This window comes from Oratosquilla oratoria, chromosome 35, assembly GCF_046742065.1.
Source record: "Oratosquilla oratoria isolate Oo_2021 chromosome 35, ASM4674206v1, whole genome shotgun sequence".
Taxonomy (NCBI): domain Eukaryota; kingdom Metazoa; phylum Arthropoda; class Malacostraca; order Stomatopoda; family Squillidae; genus Oratosquilla; species Oratosquilla oratoria.
Window position 1 is genome coordinate 30064957 of NC_134811.1, and position 16016 is coordinate 30080972.

General features: G+C 40.7%; 2 protein-coding genes across 2 annotated transcripts; both read right to left on the minus strand.

Annotated features, from left to right (window-relative positions):
* Positions 1–1447: 1447 nt before the first annotated feature.
* LOC143018717 (uncharacterized) lies at positions 1448–2317 on the minus strand. Its single transcript, XM_076174302.1, has 2 exons — positions 2044–2317; positions 1448–1908 (listed from the first exon to the last, which is right to left on the minus strand). The coding sequence occupies exons 1-2, from the start codon at positions 2315–2317 to the stop codon at positions 1448–1450; spliced, it is 735 nt and encodes a 244-aa protein (XP_076030417.1).
* Positions 2318–4367: 2050 nt separating this feature from the next.
* On the minus strand, positions 4368–5150 carry LOC143018718 (uncharacterized). The gene has a single exon (XM_076174303.1). It carries the CDS (start codon positions 5148–5150, stop codon positions 4368–4370), a length of 783 nt encoding a protein of 260 aa, XP_076030418.1.
* Between the last annotated feature and the right edge of the window lie 10866 nt (positions 5151–16016).

Consider the following 16016-nt stretch of genomic DNA (forward strand, 5'->3'; position numbering starts at 1 on the left):
GTCATCGGATAGCAATCACAACTGCAAAAACAGTTGCTGAAGATACGAGGTCACAGGTATACGAGATGGACCAGTATCCACCGCCAGATAAATTCCTGACGGTTTTCAGATCTGTAGTACCAGACACCTTGTATTGTCTTGTTAAAACTGTTGTGTTGAAGAACAAAAATAAAGATAAAAACAAGCGGGAGAAGAGGTGTAGACTACAGCTATCTCACATGCTATCCTGACAACAGCCAGACCAAATTCTTTAGATCACCATTACAAGTATGCCTTGCTGTTCATCTTAGTTAAGAATATGGTTCTAAGCATCTACTGAATGTTCCTTCTACCTTAGGATTTTGTCCTTCCTATTATGAGGCAGCATTCTTTCGAGTATCAGCTTTACAGTATCCAAACAGGGAGGCTCAAACTGACTCGTTTACACAATATACGACAATGCTAATGTAAACATTTGTACCATTGATGGGTTCATCACTTTCCACCTAGTGTGTTACTCTTAATGATCCTACAACAGATGAACCTATCCCAAGTTTGGTCATGATCCCATTGTTTAATGTGAAGTAAGCTAAGTGTCCAGCTTGAAACGAGTGGCAGGGAGAGAAAGACATGGGAAATTTTTCATAAGAGGAGTCGGAACACGCCATTGAGCTCGCCGCGGTATGGTTCTCTAGGCACACTTGGAATGAACACTTCCGTGCTCAGTGCAAACTGCTGGTAATGTTCTCGTCAGAATGTACCTGCCAGAACATTTAGTTCGCCGCGGTATGGTCTTCCATTAAGCACACTCTGAATAGTGCAAACGGCTGGTACTATTCATTAAAGAACAGCTATCTTGTCGGAATATACCTGTCACAGCATATTCAGTTTAACGCGGTATGACCTTCCCTTAAGCACACTTTTAGTAAACGTATAATGCAAACGGCTGGTATTCTTCCATAAGAATAGCTACGATATTTCAAGTCCATCCCATGACTGATATGTTTATTCAAAATGCCGACGATACTATGTACAACAATGGTGGTGATATTCTTAATTATTTGTTGTTGGTATACAACAGTTTACAATCTTGGTACTATACATATATCCTTGTTACGGGATATACAGATGTTTTTATTCTATTTACAAGAGAAATGAAATTGTTGGAGTGAAAGCATACATATACAAAAGTATAAAATAAATACAAGTGCCGTGTTAAGGAGTGACCATAGTCTTGACCTGGTCCGGAGGCATGACACTTGACGGTCATTCGAGTCTTTTAGGGGGAGCACTTAGCGTGTTGGCTACAGAATTCTCCCCCTAGTGACGAGGTAGGAGAACGATAATTTTTTCTTCTTTATAGTATACTTGTGTGTCCGGAGGTGCCGGAAGACTAACAGGATGTTGTGTGTTGTCCGAGAGGAGGTATGCAGGCTTGGCGCGATCCATGGAGATTACTTCAATGGTTTCACGGTGATCGATAGTCAAGTTCTTTCTTGTTCTCTTGACGACTCTGTATGGTCCATCGTATGGTTGCTAAAGAAGCTTCATCACTCTGTCCACGCGAACGAAAACGTGAGCAGTCATCGAGGTCATGGCTCACGAACGTTCTTGTGGGTGAGGTACGCGGTGGCACTGGCTGGAGTTTCTGCATTGTGTCTGTAAGATTAGTGGCATAATCTTGAACGCTGCAAGGCTGTGTTATAGGGACGGATGCAAGGAACTCGCCTGGCAGACTGAGTGGAGTACCATAAAGAAGTTCTGCAAAAGAGTGGCCAATGTCTTCTTTGAGAGACGTACGTATGCCGAGGAGGACCATTGGAAGCGTGGTAGACCAGTCGGTGCGGTTGCGTGCTGTTGCTGCAATTAAAGCCTTGAGTTGTCGGTGGAAGCGTTCGACGAGTCCGTTGGATTGAGGATGGCAGTTTGCTAGGTATCCGGCGGTTTAGAACAGCAAAGACATAATTTTGTTCCATAGAATGGATTCAAATTGCCTACCACGGTCGGATGTGAGGGTGAGTGGTGTACCGAATCTTGAAATCCAGGTGGTTATGAAAGCTTTGCCTACTGTGTCTGTGCTTATGTCTGTAAGTACGGTGGCTTCGGGCCAAAGTGTAAAACGGTCTAAACAAGTAAGAATATAACTGAAACCGTCTGACAAGGGAAGCGGTCCGACGATGTCAATGTGGACGTGCTCGAGTCTAGTAGAGACTGGGTGGAAGGTACCTGGAGGGGAGGTGGTGTGGCGTGTGACCTTCGAAGCTTGGCACTTGACGCAGGTGCGGGTCCAGTGTCGAACGTCTTTGGCGATTCCATTCCAAATGAAGCGGGATGACATCATGTGCTGTGAAGCTCAAATACTTGGGTGGGAGAGGCCATGTGAATGGTGGAACAAGGGGTACCTGTAGTTCTCAGGCAAGTAGGGCCGGATGGTGTCCGTGGATACTCCGGCGTAAAGCTGAGTGTTGATTCCAGGTAGCTGTACTTTCCTCATCTGCAGCGCGGGATTGTCCATTAATCACTGCAGCTCGGTGTCATCAGCTTGGTCTACGGCGATGGCGGAATAGTCATTGAGGGAGGAAGAAACTGCAGATATGTTGCGCGAGAGTGCGTCGGTAGGGCAGCTATCTTCACCTCGAACATAGCGAATATCTGTGGTGAACCGGGAAATAAAATCTATGTGCCGTAGTTGTCTAGGGGAGTAGGTTGTTTTGTTATGGGTGAATGTAGTTATAATTGGTTTATGATCGGTGTATGTATGGAATTGTCGTTCTTCGATAATACCTGAACCTGTTGACAGCCTTGTAGATGGCTAGGAGTTCCTTGTCGAAGGCGTTGTATTTCTTCTCGGCGTTTTTTATTTTCTTTGAGAAGAAAGCTATGGGTTTCCAGGCGTCGTTGATGTACTGCTGCAGAACTGCGCCGACACCTGTGTCTGAGGCGTCTGTCAAGATGGAATTGATGGCGTTAGGGATAAGAAAACTTAAGGACAGCATTCCCGAGTGCTTCTTTAGCTGCCATGAAAGCTGCATCAGTTTCGGTATCCCAGGTGAGTACGATGGAACGCCCCCTCTTGCATGGCTTGATCATGAAGTAGAGCAGTTGGAGCAGTTGAGCGCAGCCTGGAATGAAACTGTTATAGAATTTTAACATACCTAAGAATTGTTTGAGTTGGCGCTGTGTTGTAGATTTCGGGAAATCCTAAATGGCGTCGCAGCGGGATGAGACAAGGGTGATGCCTGAAGGTGTGACAGTGCATCCTAGGAAGTTGATGGACGAGACACCGAACTCAGATTTGTCGAGATTGATGTGAATGCCGTAGTCTTGTAGTCGGGCAAAGACTTGTTTCAGATGGTATTGGTGCGTGGCTTCGTCCGGACTGGCGATGGGCTGATCGTCGATGTAAGTGAAGCAAAAAGGCAGACCTCGTAAGACTTCAACCATGAATCTCTGTAAAGTTTGGGCAGAGTTCTTGAAGCCGAAGGGCATTCTAATGTAATCAAACCAAAAGACGTGGTGACAGCTGTTTTTGGGATGTCCGGCGGATTGACTGGAATGTGATGGAAGGCTTTGACAAGGTCGATCCGGGAGTATATGCGAGTTCCTGCAAGGTGTGAGGAAAACTCCTGTATGTTGGGAACTGGGTACCTATCCATCACAGTTTGCGAGTTGAGGGCGCGGTAGTCACTGTATCGTCTGATGTCGCCGTTGTTTTTGGGTACAATGTGGAGCACTGACGACCAGTTACTTGAGCTTGGGCGAATGATGCCTTGACGTATGAGGGCTTCCAGTTCTGCCTTGGCTAGTTTGAGGCGTTCTGGAGCTAGACGACGGGCCTAGGCGTAGACTGGAGATCCCGTAGTCTCTTATGTAGTGCACTACGTGGTGTTTCACGGCCATGGCCGTGGAATAAGGTTGTGTCAAAGTAGGGAAGGACCTAAGGAGAGAAGCAAACTTGTTATCGGCACTAATGGTTGAAAGCTGGCAACTTACTCCGGTTGTTGGTCTGGCGTTGGATGAAATCAATGTAAGGGGATCGTGGAGTTTGCCATTTTTGATATCGATCAGCATATCGAAGTGGGTAAAAAAAATCGGCGCCAAGAATTGGTTGGGAAACTGCTGCAACGTAGAAGGTCCACTCGAAGGATCGGCGAAGGTTGAATTCTAGCTGAAGTGTCTTCCTCTTGAAAACGGGTATCTTGGTGCCGTTGGCTGCGTAGAGGTAAAACGTCGGCGGCAGCGAGTGCTGGGTTACTGTGGCAGGCAGGACACTGACTTCAGCTCCGGTATCTATGAGGTATGTGGTGTTTGAGAGTGGATAAAAAACGAAGAAAAGTTTTGATGTATGTTGGCGAACGCTGTGCGCCGTTAGCGTCCGCCCATCTCGTTTAACGGTGCTGGTGAGAAGGTGCACGGCTGTGTACACTTCTTTGCATCTTGTCCAAAGCGATGATGGTAGAAGCAGACGCCTGGTGTTTGGGTCTCCCTCTGGATGTAGACCTGGAGCGGTTGCGGTGGTATCTGGGTGACGGGGGTCGTCTGTGAAGGTTGTTAACCTGCTCTTGGAGGGCGCTGACCTGGAGGGCGAGTTTGGAGACTAGTTCGGCTAACGCCTGCGTTTTGGACTGTTTGGTGAGCTTGGCGATGGTAGGACGCGCGACTGGTACTGAAGCCATGAAGTCATCAGCGAGCGTGGCTAGTTCTTCGAGTGAAAGCTTGTTCTTGGCGCTGAAGAGGTTGCCTTGGATGGTTGGTGGCAGGCGCTGGTAGAATAGGTGGAGTAAGATGGATTGGTCGAATGCTGCGCATTTGTCTCCGAGCAGTCGTTTCATGCGTCGCAGCAAGTCGGACGGTTTCTCACTGCCGAGTTCTTCTTTGGAGAGGAGCTCCTGCAGGCGTGTAGATTCGGAAGACTCGAGACGGGCCAGAACGGCTTGTTTCAGATCCTCATATGGGGTATTGGATGTTGGTGCCTTGGAGATGGTGTCCGAAACCTGGAGGAGTACGTCAGGTGGTAAGAGGCCGCAAGCATGTGAAAACTTTGTTAGGCTGGTGGTAATGCGGTTTGCCTTAAAGTTACACTCGAGGATTGTGAACCATATTGTTGGGTCGCGGCTGGAAAAGTGGGGTGCGCAGAACGCACTTCCTTCCTGTGGTTGATCGTCCGTCATGTTTACGTGGTTAGTATGTAAGCGAGATTCGCGGGCAGCAGAGTTGGCCAGAGTAGTCCGGGGTGGCTGGGCAGGCTGGGTCAGCGGTATCGATCAGGGGCGGCTGTGCTTGGGTGGGCAGGCCGGTTCGGCGGGGCTGGGTAGGCTGGGGTGGCGGGGCTGGGCAGGGCAGGCCGGGGCGGCGGGGCTGGCAAGCACTCTCTGTGTCACAAATATTACTTCAATGTGAAATAAGCTAAGTGTCCAGCTTAAAACGAGTGGCAGGGAGAGGAAGGCATGGGAAGTTTTTCATAAGAGGAGTCGGAACACATCACTGAGCTCGGCGCGGTATGGTTCCTTTAGATACATTTGGAATGAACACTTTCGTGCTCAGTGTTCTCGTCAGAATGTACCTGTCAGAACATATTCAGTTCACCACGGTATGATCTTCCCTTAAGTATACTTTTAGTAAACGTATAATGCAAACGGCTGGTATTCTTTCATAAGAATACCTATGATATTTAAAGTCAATCCCATGACTGATATGTTTATTCAAAATGCCGACGATACTATGTACAACAATGGTGATGATATTCTTAATTATTTGTTGTTGGTATACAACAGTTTACAATCTTGGTACTATACATATATCCTTGTTACGGGATATACAGAAATTTTTATTGTATTTACAAGAGAAATGAAATTGTTGGAGTGAAAGCATACATATACAAAAATATAAAATAGATAAATACAAGTGCCGTGCTAAGGAGTGACCATAGTCTTGACCTGGTCCGGAGGCATGACATTTGACGGTCGTACGAGTCTTTTAAGGGGGCACTTTGCGTGTTGGCTACACCATGAGAGCCTTTGAGAGTAAAAGCAAAAGAAGACTCTTGGGGGTGACAGAGACTTAGCAAAAAATCAATCCAATATCCGCCATTGTCTTAGTATCAACAATGAACTCCAGTGTATGGAAAATGGTAAATAAAGACTCCAGGTTAGAATGGTTACTTGGAGAAATGTGCTGCAATCTTGCAATATGATGTGGCCCCTATCTCGTACCTTTTACTTACAAATGCTCCACCTACTATGACACCATATATACATAACTTAACCAAGCTGTGGAGAAATGCAAAAAGCTGAAGCAACAAAGTCATTTTGAAACGTTTGACCAACCTTTGCATGTGAAAGCTCGTACATTGTTGCAAAACGCGGACTGACACATGGCAGTGAAATGACCGACTTTATGCTGACGATATGGATTCATCTCCAAATACTTACCACTTTGAGGATTATAGAAAAAACTGGGGATTATTGTTATATTGTTTACAGTATAGGAGAGCAGCATTTAGATGTCTGGAAAGTTCGTAAGTCAAGAGATTACTAAGATCTTCAGCACTTTTTGAAGTGGTTTTCATCATATCCACTATTTCCAGGTTTTGATGGCACTATGTCAGTCAGTGCAGGATTAACAGGGGATGTAGAAACTAATCCTCATAATTCCTATGATGTTGGTGTTAAATCAGTGCCAGATATTGTTGGCAGCAACTTTGCAAAAGTCAAAGTTGAAAAAAGGTCAAATTCCTGGAAGTTGCCATGATACTAGTAAGGTATAGTTTAATTGATCCTGAAATGTTATTTAGAAGAATTTCATTAACCAAGATTTCACAAGAACTATTAAGAGAACTTTGAGTATAAACTGGCTTCACATCCCATGTCGCTCTTTGATGAATCAACAATGCGTAAAACCAATAAATCCATTTTGTATGAAGTAGTTTCACCCCTTAGTGACAGTGACATTAATGGAAATACGTTTTATATTGTTGATGGAGGATTTCTTGGTAATCGAAATGTTTGGCATCAAGGAGAAATCTTTTCAGCAATCTTGAACAGCTGAACATGTAAAGAAGTACTACAAGGAAAATACTCTCATTGTCTTTGATGGTTCTTCAGAAAAATTTTCGTTTCACAAGTCAACCTCTCAGAAATATTCCCTTCACAAATGAAACATTTCCCTGATGAAGTATTTTTTCCACAAAAGAAGAATTAATGGCTCTTTAACTATCCTTGTTCATACACTCTGAAAGAAAACGAAAAGATATAATGAATGTAAGTTTAAAACATTATTCAATAAAGAATATAAGATGATAATCCATGTGACATTAAATAATTGGGGGTACAACTCAAAAACATGTAAATTTTCTTATACCTCTAGCGTCAAAACCGCACACCGCACTAGAAAAATATAAAGAGCATTTTTTTTTTTTTTAGAAAATTTTATGTAGATTATTTTATATATCGGCACATTTTCCTCTAAAGTGAGTCCTAAGATTAAAAAAAAAAAAAAAAAAAAAAAAAATGGCCGCCATTGTTTTAAGATGGCGGCCAAATCCGGAACAGTTAGAGGTACGCAAAAGTCATGTTATTAAGTGCCTTATTCAACTTATTGCAGCTTCCTCTGATTTATTTCCTTAATCACCCCTTTTTGAACCTTTGCCGACTGGTATAATGTATGTATGTATGTATTTCTGTATGTGAATGGGAAGGGTGATGAGGTAAACGCCAAAAAACCGTAGGAGTTTTATTACTAACGTTTCGTCCTTAAAGGACTTCCTCTGAGGAAGTCCTTTTATTACTAACGTTTCATCCTACGGTCTTTTGGCGTTTACCTCACCACCGTTTCCACTCATTCTATCATACATAATTCAACATGTATGTATATATGTATGTATGTATGTATGTATATATATATATATATATAATATATAATATATATATATATATATATATATATATATAATATATATATATATATGATATACACCTACACAGGGCTGCCTCCTTCTTCATGGCTTTCTCTTGATTAAATGTATATCGACTAAGGCGACGTCTCGTCACGCCATGTGGTCATTGTCACGTCCATCTCGACAGGCTCCGTGCGTGCCAGTCTGGTCATTTCATCCCCAACAATTGATTCTGATTAAGGACCTTTTTTTCAATCACACTGTCGTACAGTCACACAGAGAAGTACTGAAGAGCTGTGTAATTAATGTATTCGGTTTTGCATAATTGTATTACTTTTGTGTAATGGTACAGTGGCATCGTGTTGGTTTTGAATTCTATTTTAGGTTTTGAAGTGTTGGTGCACGTAAGAGTCGTGTGTGTTTCGAGTTGCAAGGTTGTCTATTTTAACGTGTGTATATATATATTTATATAATATATGTATATGTAATATACGAAAGCGCTCTGCTTCGTTAGTTTCTTTTTCCAAGTGGTCTACTTTGCATAAGTGAACACACGTACCCGTGTTCTTATTAGCATGTATATATATATATATATATATATATATATATATGTATATATATATATATGTATATATATATTATATATATATAATACATATATATATATAATTTTTTTCTTTTTGCGTCATCTGGCTACTTACGTACTATTTATATATATATATATATATATATATATATATATATGTGTGTGTGTATGTATTTCTTTTTCTTTGCGTCATCTGGCTACTTACGTACTATTCTGTTATATTGTTTATGACTTTAAATTTACCCTGCACTTGCTTTGTTTAATCATGTTTTTTATTCAATTTCTATTGTCTTTAATTTTCCATACATTTTTCTACCTTGAGTCTTTATACTATATTCATTCACTGATTCATTTATTTATATTTACTTTATAATTTATTTGTTTATTTGATTATTGATTTGTACAATCTTTTTTTTTTATAAATCTATTTTATATATTTTTTCTATTTCACCATAACCCCTTGCGTACCGATTGGTCCTTTTTCCCCTAATCATAGTTGTCACCAGCTAATTCTAGTCTTCCCACGCTTTGTACCTAATCTAGATAAGTGAGATTCTAAGTTCCATAAAACTCGTGTTAAAAATGTAACCTAAAACACACATTTTAGTATCAGAACGTCTTTTTGGTCAGCATGAGGCATTTTCAAAACTGCGCGTATAAATTCGTTAAACAACTCGTTTAAAAACAAAACTACATTACACCCAAAAAAAGTGCATACAAACTTTTGAAATTTGACCCCCCTCAAAAAAAAGATACCCTGTCGATGGTGAAGCCTCTTCCAGATCCTCTCTTTTGCATTTTTTTTTTTTTCAATCAATCCCTTTTCTCTGATTCATCTACTTCTCTTCTCATTCCTTTGTCTTCTATTGTTTCCATTCCTTCCATTACCGCGTCCCCACTCATTCACGCCTCTCTCTCTCTCTCTCTCTCTCTCTCTCTCTCTCTCTCTCTCTCTCTCTATCTATCACACACACACACACACACACACACACACACACACACACACACACACACACACACACACACACACACACACACACACACACACACACACACCTCCCTCCGCCCTTTCTATTTCTAGCACAGTCTCCCTCTCTGTTCTCTCTTCTTTTCTCTGTTATCGTTTCAGAATCCCTCTACATTCCCCCAACATCCCCCGCCCTTGCCCCTCTTTTCGTCCTTGTTCCCATTCTCAAACTCCTCAAATATTCCCGTTTTAGTCCACCTCTTCCTTTCTTTACTATCCCTCATTCTCCCTGCTGTCGTTCTCGAAACTGTTATCCTTCACGTCACCATTGCACCTCAGCCCTTTTCACCCTGATTCCATTTCCAGACCCTTCTACATGATCCAATTCCAGCACCCTTGATCTTACTTGCTTAGACCCTTTTGGTCTAATGAGGTCGTTGAACAACCCGTTAGTGAGGGACATCTTAGTCCAGCGTTTCTCAACCGAGGGGGGGGGGGGCGCAGAAATCTATCAAAGGATCCTCAAGACTGGGAATTCAATATGTTACAGTTAATCTTGTCATGGCTCAGTATTTTTTGGACTTCAATATTGCATAATGTGTCGTAATATAGAAGTCTGTGTTTTTCTAGTCTTTTTCCTGGGTAGTTTTGTCTCTAAGAATGTGGTGATGACTTGTATATCATAGCTTTTCTATCACTTAAGGGGGATCTGAACACCTAGAATCATGAAATTTTCATCCAAAAATCGAATTTTAGTTATGGGCATATTTGAACAATATAAATATCCTAAAAGCAAAATATGAACAACTTTTCCTTTTCAGCGTAATGGAGGGAGTTTAAGGACCCGGGAGTCGTGTCAATTTAAATGGCTCACACAAAAATAGGCCCTAAATATCTATAAATATGTCTTGTTTTCGCTTGTCTAATTCCGTGAAACGGTTATATTTTTGTACGTCTGGCATCAGCGTGACTTCCTCTTCCGTGTGGTGTGCACAGCACGCTTCAAGCCTAAGTTACCCATCAAACATCAGAGTAGATTGATGCATAAACACCTCACTGACTGTGGCGATATTGTGTTCCTGTGCCGCTGTTTGCCTTGTTTACTGGACATTACAACACGTACCAGATGTAGAATCATCAACTGCATCGTGATGAAGAGGAAAACCAAGGAAAAGATGGAGAAATTGAGCCAAAAGTGGGATGAAAATTATGATAGAAGGAGGGCAATGCGTGAGAGGCTTGGAGGAGGGAGTCTACCACATCGCGCGTCACCACCACCTCCACTGCCAATCACCATCTCCACCACCAAATACCACCACACCTGACAACACAGCTGACAAAGGGCTTTCTTCCAGATGAAGAGAAGATAATGAGGAAAATTCAGGAGGAGGAAGAGAAAATAGCTGGCGAAGGAGAAATATACGGGGCTGGGATCGCGCCTGTGTAGGATAATCAAACACCTGTTTGGTAATTTATCATTGAGCTGGGAGAAGGTGCTCATTGCTGGTAAAAATAAACCACTCTGCAATGATTTGACATAGTGTTGACACCCCAGCAGTGAGCTTTTAAACCGGTAAAAGCGCAAAATCTTCAATTATGAAAAGGACCGCTTGGCGAGTAACAAATATATTTTAATGTAATATATATAGTAGATATATACATATCTACTATATATATTACATTAAAATATATTTACTGGCAACTTATTCAATATACATTACATAATAATGTGTGTGAATATAATAAAAATCGCGCAATAAATAACAGATATATACAATGCTGATAACTTTAAGCGCTTGTATCTCAAAATCACAAATATTTGCAATTAAAAATATGCCAAAAAATTTTAACCAATTGTAGTAGCCTGAAAATGCTTTTGGTATTGTATAATAGGTATATCTTTATTTCCAAGCCTGTTTTTTCCGATGTCTTGAAAAACAGAGCAACGGACTCCATCTAAGTAGAAAGAAAACGCGTAAAAAAAGGGTGACGTAAGTTTCCATACTTACAACACCTATATCTCACGTCGTATTGCGATAAAAAAAAAAAAAAAACAGGCGTGAAAGTGTTTATAGGATCTTTCAGTATTACCATGAAAAAGCAGAAGTCTGTAGTACAAAAATTACGACGTATGTATTCGATTACGTCAAAAAACGTTATGACGTCACAACTTTATGACGTCAAGACATAGCAAGTTATCGGGTTTACAATATATTTTTACCTATGTTTTAAATAAAACCTGAAAGTTTCAAGTTGAAAAATCATGAACTTTTTTATATGAATTTTTGTTGAGGCGTTCAGTCCGCACTTAATGCTTAGAAAAAGTTATATCTTCTCTAATCCCGTATCAAGGGGTCCCCTAAATATATAAGTTGTTGCAAGAGGTCCACAAAGCTTTAAAAGTTGAAAAAAAGCAAAGATCTGGCTGATCTTGGCACCCACACCTAAAAATCTGCCCCCCCCCCCGTCCATCTGTCACCTGTTGTGCTCGAAAGAGATTTGAGCATTTATATAATAATAAAAAACACGATTTCGTGGGGTTTGTGAAATTTATTAAAGAGTGAATATGATATCTATTCCCTTATCGTCGGGTGTGCTATCATGAATGGCCAAAGTGATGTTTAGCATGACAATGGCCAGAAACGTTCAATTGACAGAAACATGATTGTGTTCTTATGATTGACGTAAGGATGATCCATAAAGATATACACGAACATGTGTGTGTGTGTGTGTGTGTGTGTGTGTGTGTGTGTGTGTGTGTGTGTGTGTGTGCGTGTGTCTGTGTCTGTGTCTGTGTCTGTATCTCTTTGTCTTTGTCTTTGTGTGCACCCACTTCTTCGTGTATGCATACGAGCGCGTGTATAAACGCGTGTGAATTCCTATCTGCGTGTAAACGATTATACATATACATACATGTATACTGAAGCGTCTAGCTGCTTCTGTGCACGTTTGCAATGGGTCTCATTGTCGAGTTTAATGGATCTCTTTGTTTCACGAACAAGAAATGACTTTGTTGCGAACCTAAACTACTTCTTCCGCTAGACCTGTATATATAAGTGGGAGCCACGGAAAGGATGTTGTGTAATTCAGGAGGGAATTGATATTCTAATATTACCGTAAAAAATTGAAATACTCGTAGGCGTGTGGATCAGCTGAACACCCTGAAAAAGTAAGCTTCTTCGCACTTGACAACTCCACATCACAAAGGTGGATCTATTTAACGCCTAAAAGAGAATTTTATTATGGTGTAAGATCATGAAAACCACTCTTTACTCTCTCTTTGTATCTCTATTTCCCTCTATATCTCTCTGTACCCCTGTATATATATATCTTAGTATTTCACTTTATCTCCTCTCTCTCTCCATATATATATATATATATATATATATATATATATATATATATATATATATATATATATATATATTCCTCTATGTTTATCTCTGTATTTCACTTTATCTACAACTTTGGCTACATAACATACACATTTTCCACAATTACAGGTACATTAATGATAAGGTATGCCCTACTCAGGTGTACCAGTGATACGTGTGCACAAGTATACCAGGATCAGAGGATGCACTACATCAGTGTTTTTCAGCTTTTCAATCTTTGTGGACCCCTTACATCGACTTGTATATTCAGGGGACCCCCTAATACGGATTAGATAGATTATAGTCACTTTTTCTAAGCATTTAGTGATAAAAACATTATAACCTATTTTATAAATCACCGCCACATTTTGACAGACGCAACTAACCAGGGGAAAAAAACAAGAAAAAATGGACATCTCGATTGAGACTTTGTAATCATGAATTATAATAAATTCAGCCCGCCATAACAGGATTAACTGTAACATGTTGAATAACCCATCCTGGGTGAGAAAAACTGCAACTACATCGTACCCAGAAATCATGTCAAGTAGATGTTAACCTTCATGGCTTTCTGCAGGACCAGTCTATTCACTTGGAGGTTGATACAGCCTTTGTGGAACTGTTCAATAATGGCATCACACGCCTCGTGGAGAAAGTTGTTATATTTTTGTACTAAATTAGTTCTTAAACTAGAATTGGGAGGTTAACTATACCGTAAACCAAATCAGTATGACACTGATGCACGCGCACGAGTGAGAACTAAAGCACAAAAAAATTAAGAGACGAGGAAGAAATACCAAACATTAAAAAAAAAAAGAAGACTGCAAATAAGCAACAAATCAAAACAAATGAGGAACGAGGAAAGATAAACTATAAATATTCAATGAAACAAAATATCTGAAACAAAGGAGGAGATATATCATAATACATCAAAGCAGAAGAAAAGAATTAATTTTTGACTTGAATGTTTCACTATTATTTGCATTACATACTTCAGACAGCGGAGAATGTCAAGAACAATTTGTTCTTGGGCACAAATTCCTCTGAGACACCTCCATGGCTGTCTGCAGTGAAAAGGAATTCTTTCCTAATGAACACCAGGTTAATAAGAAAAAAGGTAAACACGTTTGGAGCAGTATTTTACAAAGGATAAGAGACACTGAATCAAATGTTGTATAACGTCCAATGCTTACTATCAGTGAAATGATGTCGACGATTACACATCGTGTTCCCGCCATAAAGAAACCGCTCGAAAAACAATAAGAAGTGAAAAGGTTTGTTAAATCTCAAACAATTGACTTAAGCATTTAGAATACAGTCATCAAAAACATTTAATAGTTTTAGAAACGCTGTAAGATAACGTCAACCATAACAGCATCTTGTTGTATTCGCTATCAAGACTTACGATATTACTCAAATAGTCGTGTTCATAGAATCCACATGGACTGCTTGTACAAGCTCTACTTCCGAAGAACAAAATTAATACAATATACGTGACTTGTTGTATAATATACTTGTCCTCATGTTATTCTTGAATCAGTTGCATGAAATACAGTACCCTGTATTCCTTGGCATACCACTAGCCTTATTCTTGCTCTGCAGTATACCATCAATCATCCTCATCGATCACAAGGCTTGTCAGTTTACTTCAAAAACGAAAGCGACGTGACGTCATCAGGAGACTGCCTCAAGTTACGGTGTTGAAACAGAACGAATATACGAATATACACACGGGGTTAGTCGACTGATTCATTATGTCATATCGTTAGTTATCTCTCCGAAATGAAATACATACTCCTCCTCCCCCTCCTCCACCACCTCCTCCTCCTCCTCCTCCTCCTCCTCCTCCTTCTTCTCCTCCTCCTCCTCCTCCTCCTCCTCTTTCTTCACCTGCCAATGATCAGATTTATCTGAGAACATATTCACGGTCGATTATAGGTTCATGTAACCTAACACTAGTGCGTTTTCATCGATCACAACACCTCGAACAGCCCACCACCAGTGCGCAGATATCGATCATTAAAGTCATGTTTCCTGTCACCACGTCTTTGTCATCAATCACGGGCCACTTCCAGTCGATCACTACTCCAGCTTTATCGAACACGATGCTCTTGGTCTTCTTTCACCCAGGTCTTGTCGTGTTTTATTTTAGATTTTCTATTCTAACTAAAACTGGATTGTTTTACTCAACTGGGCAGAAATCTTGGCATAAATAGTTCTTTGTGCAGTGAAAGTTTTTTTTTTCCACGTAGCGCATTGTTAGTTTATTCAGTTTATGAGAGAGTAGAAATTTATTTATTCGTTGATTAGTTGATTGATTAGTTGACCGATTGGTTGATTGATTCATGATCGGCGGATTAAGCGACCGTGGCGAGGTACAATGTCTGCATCGTTCTTCCTTGGGATAGGCACCCTCCGTACCATAAAGTAATTTCCTTTTTTATTTTAATTACCGCCAGGCGATTTTGTTCATCTCCGTGGCACCCCTTTGGCCCTCCCTCCCTCAGTAACAAAAGGGCCTTTCGGGACATAAGAATGGAGGAGACTGCAAGAGACCATAAGGCCTACACTAGGCAGTTCCATGTCCATTACCACTGCAAAGTCAATTCAATCTGTGAATCACTCTGTTGATAAACAATTCCCTGACTATTTCCTTCTTAAACCTAAATTTGTCCAATCTATATCCATTACCACGAATCTTGCCCCGCTGTCTTAATATGATTGCCTTTCCTGCATCAACCTTGTTAAAGCCTTTGACCCTTCTCGGATGTCTACCTGAGAGATCGCCCAGGGAAAAGTGGAGGAGGGAGATTAATTTACAGGATAGAAATAGATGGTCGAACGTAGTTACTTTCAGAGCAGGCGTTCCTGTTGGAATGTTGATTTGATGGAGTGAGCATATTATCCCTCTTATCTTTAGTAATATATATAATTATCTCAAATTATTAGAGCCATCACTACAGCTAGGAGGTATGACAGTGTCTTCATGGTTAATGGACATAATTATCTCAAAATTCGATGGACGTCACATCGGTGTTCGTAATAGTTAGTCATTACTGCAGGTAGAATATGTAACACGGTATCATCACCATAAATGAACGTAGATATCATACATTATCACTGTCATCACTGCACCCAGAAGATACACCACCTCTTCTCCATCATCATCATCATCATCATCATCATCATCATCATCATCATCATCATCATCATCAT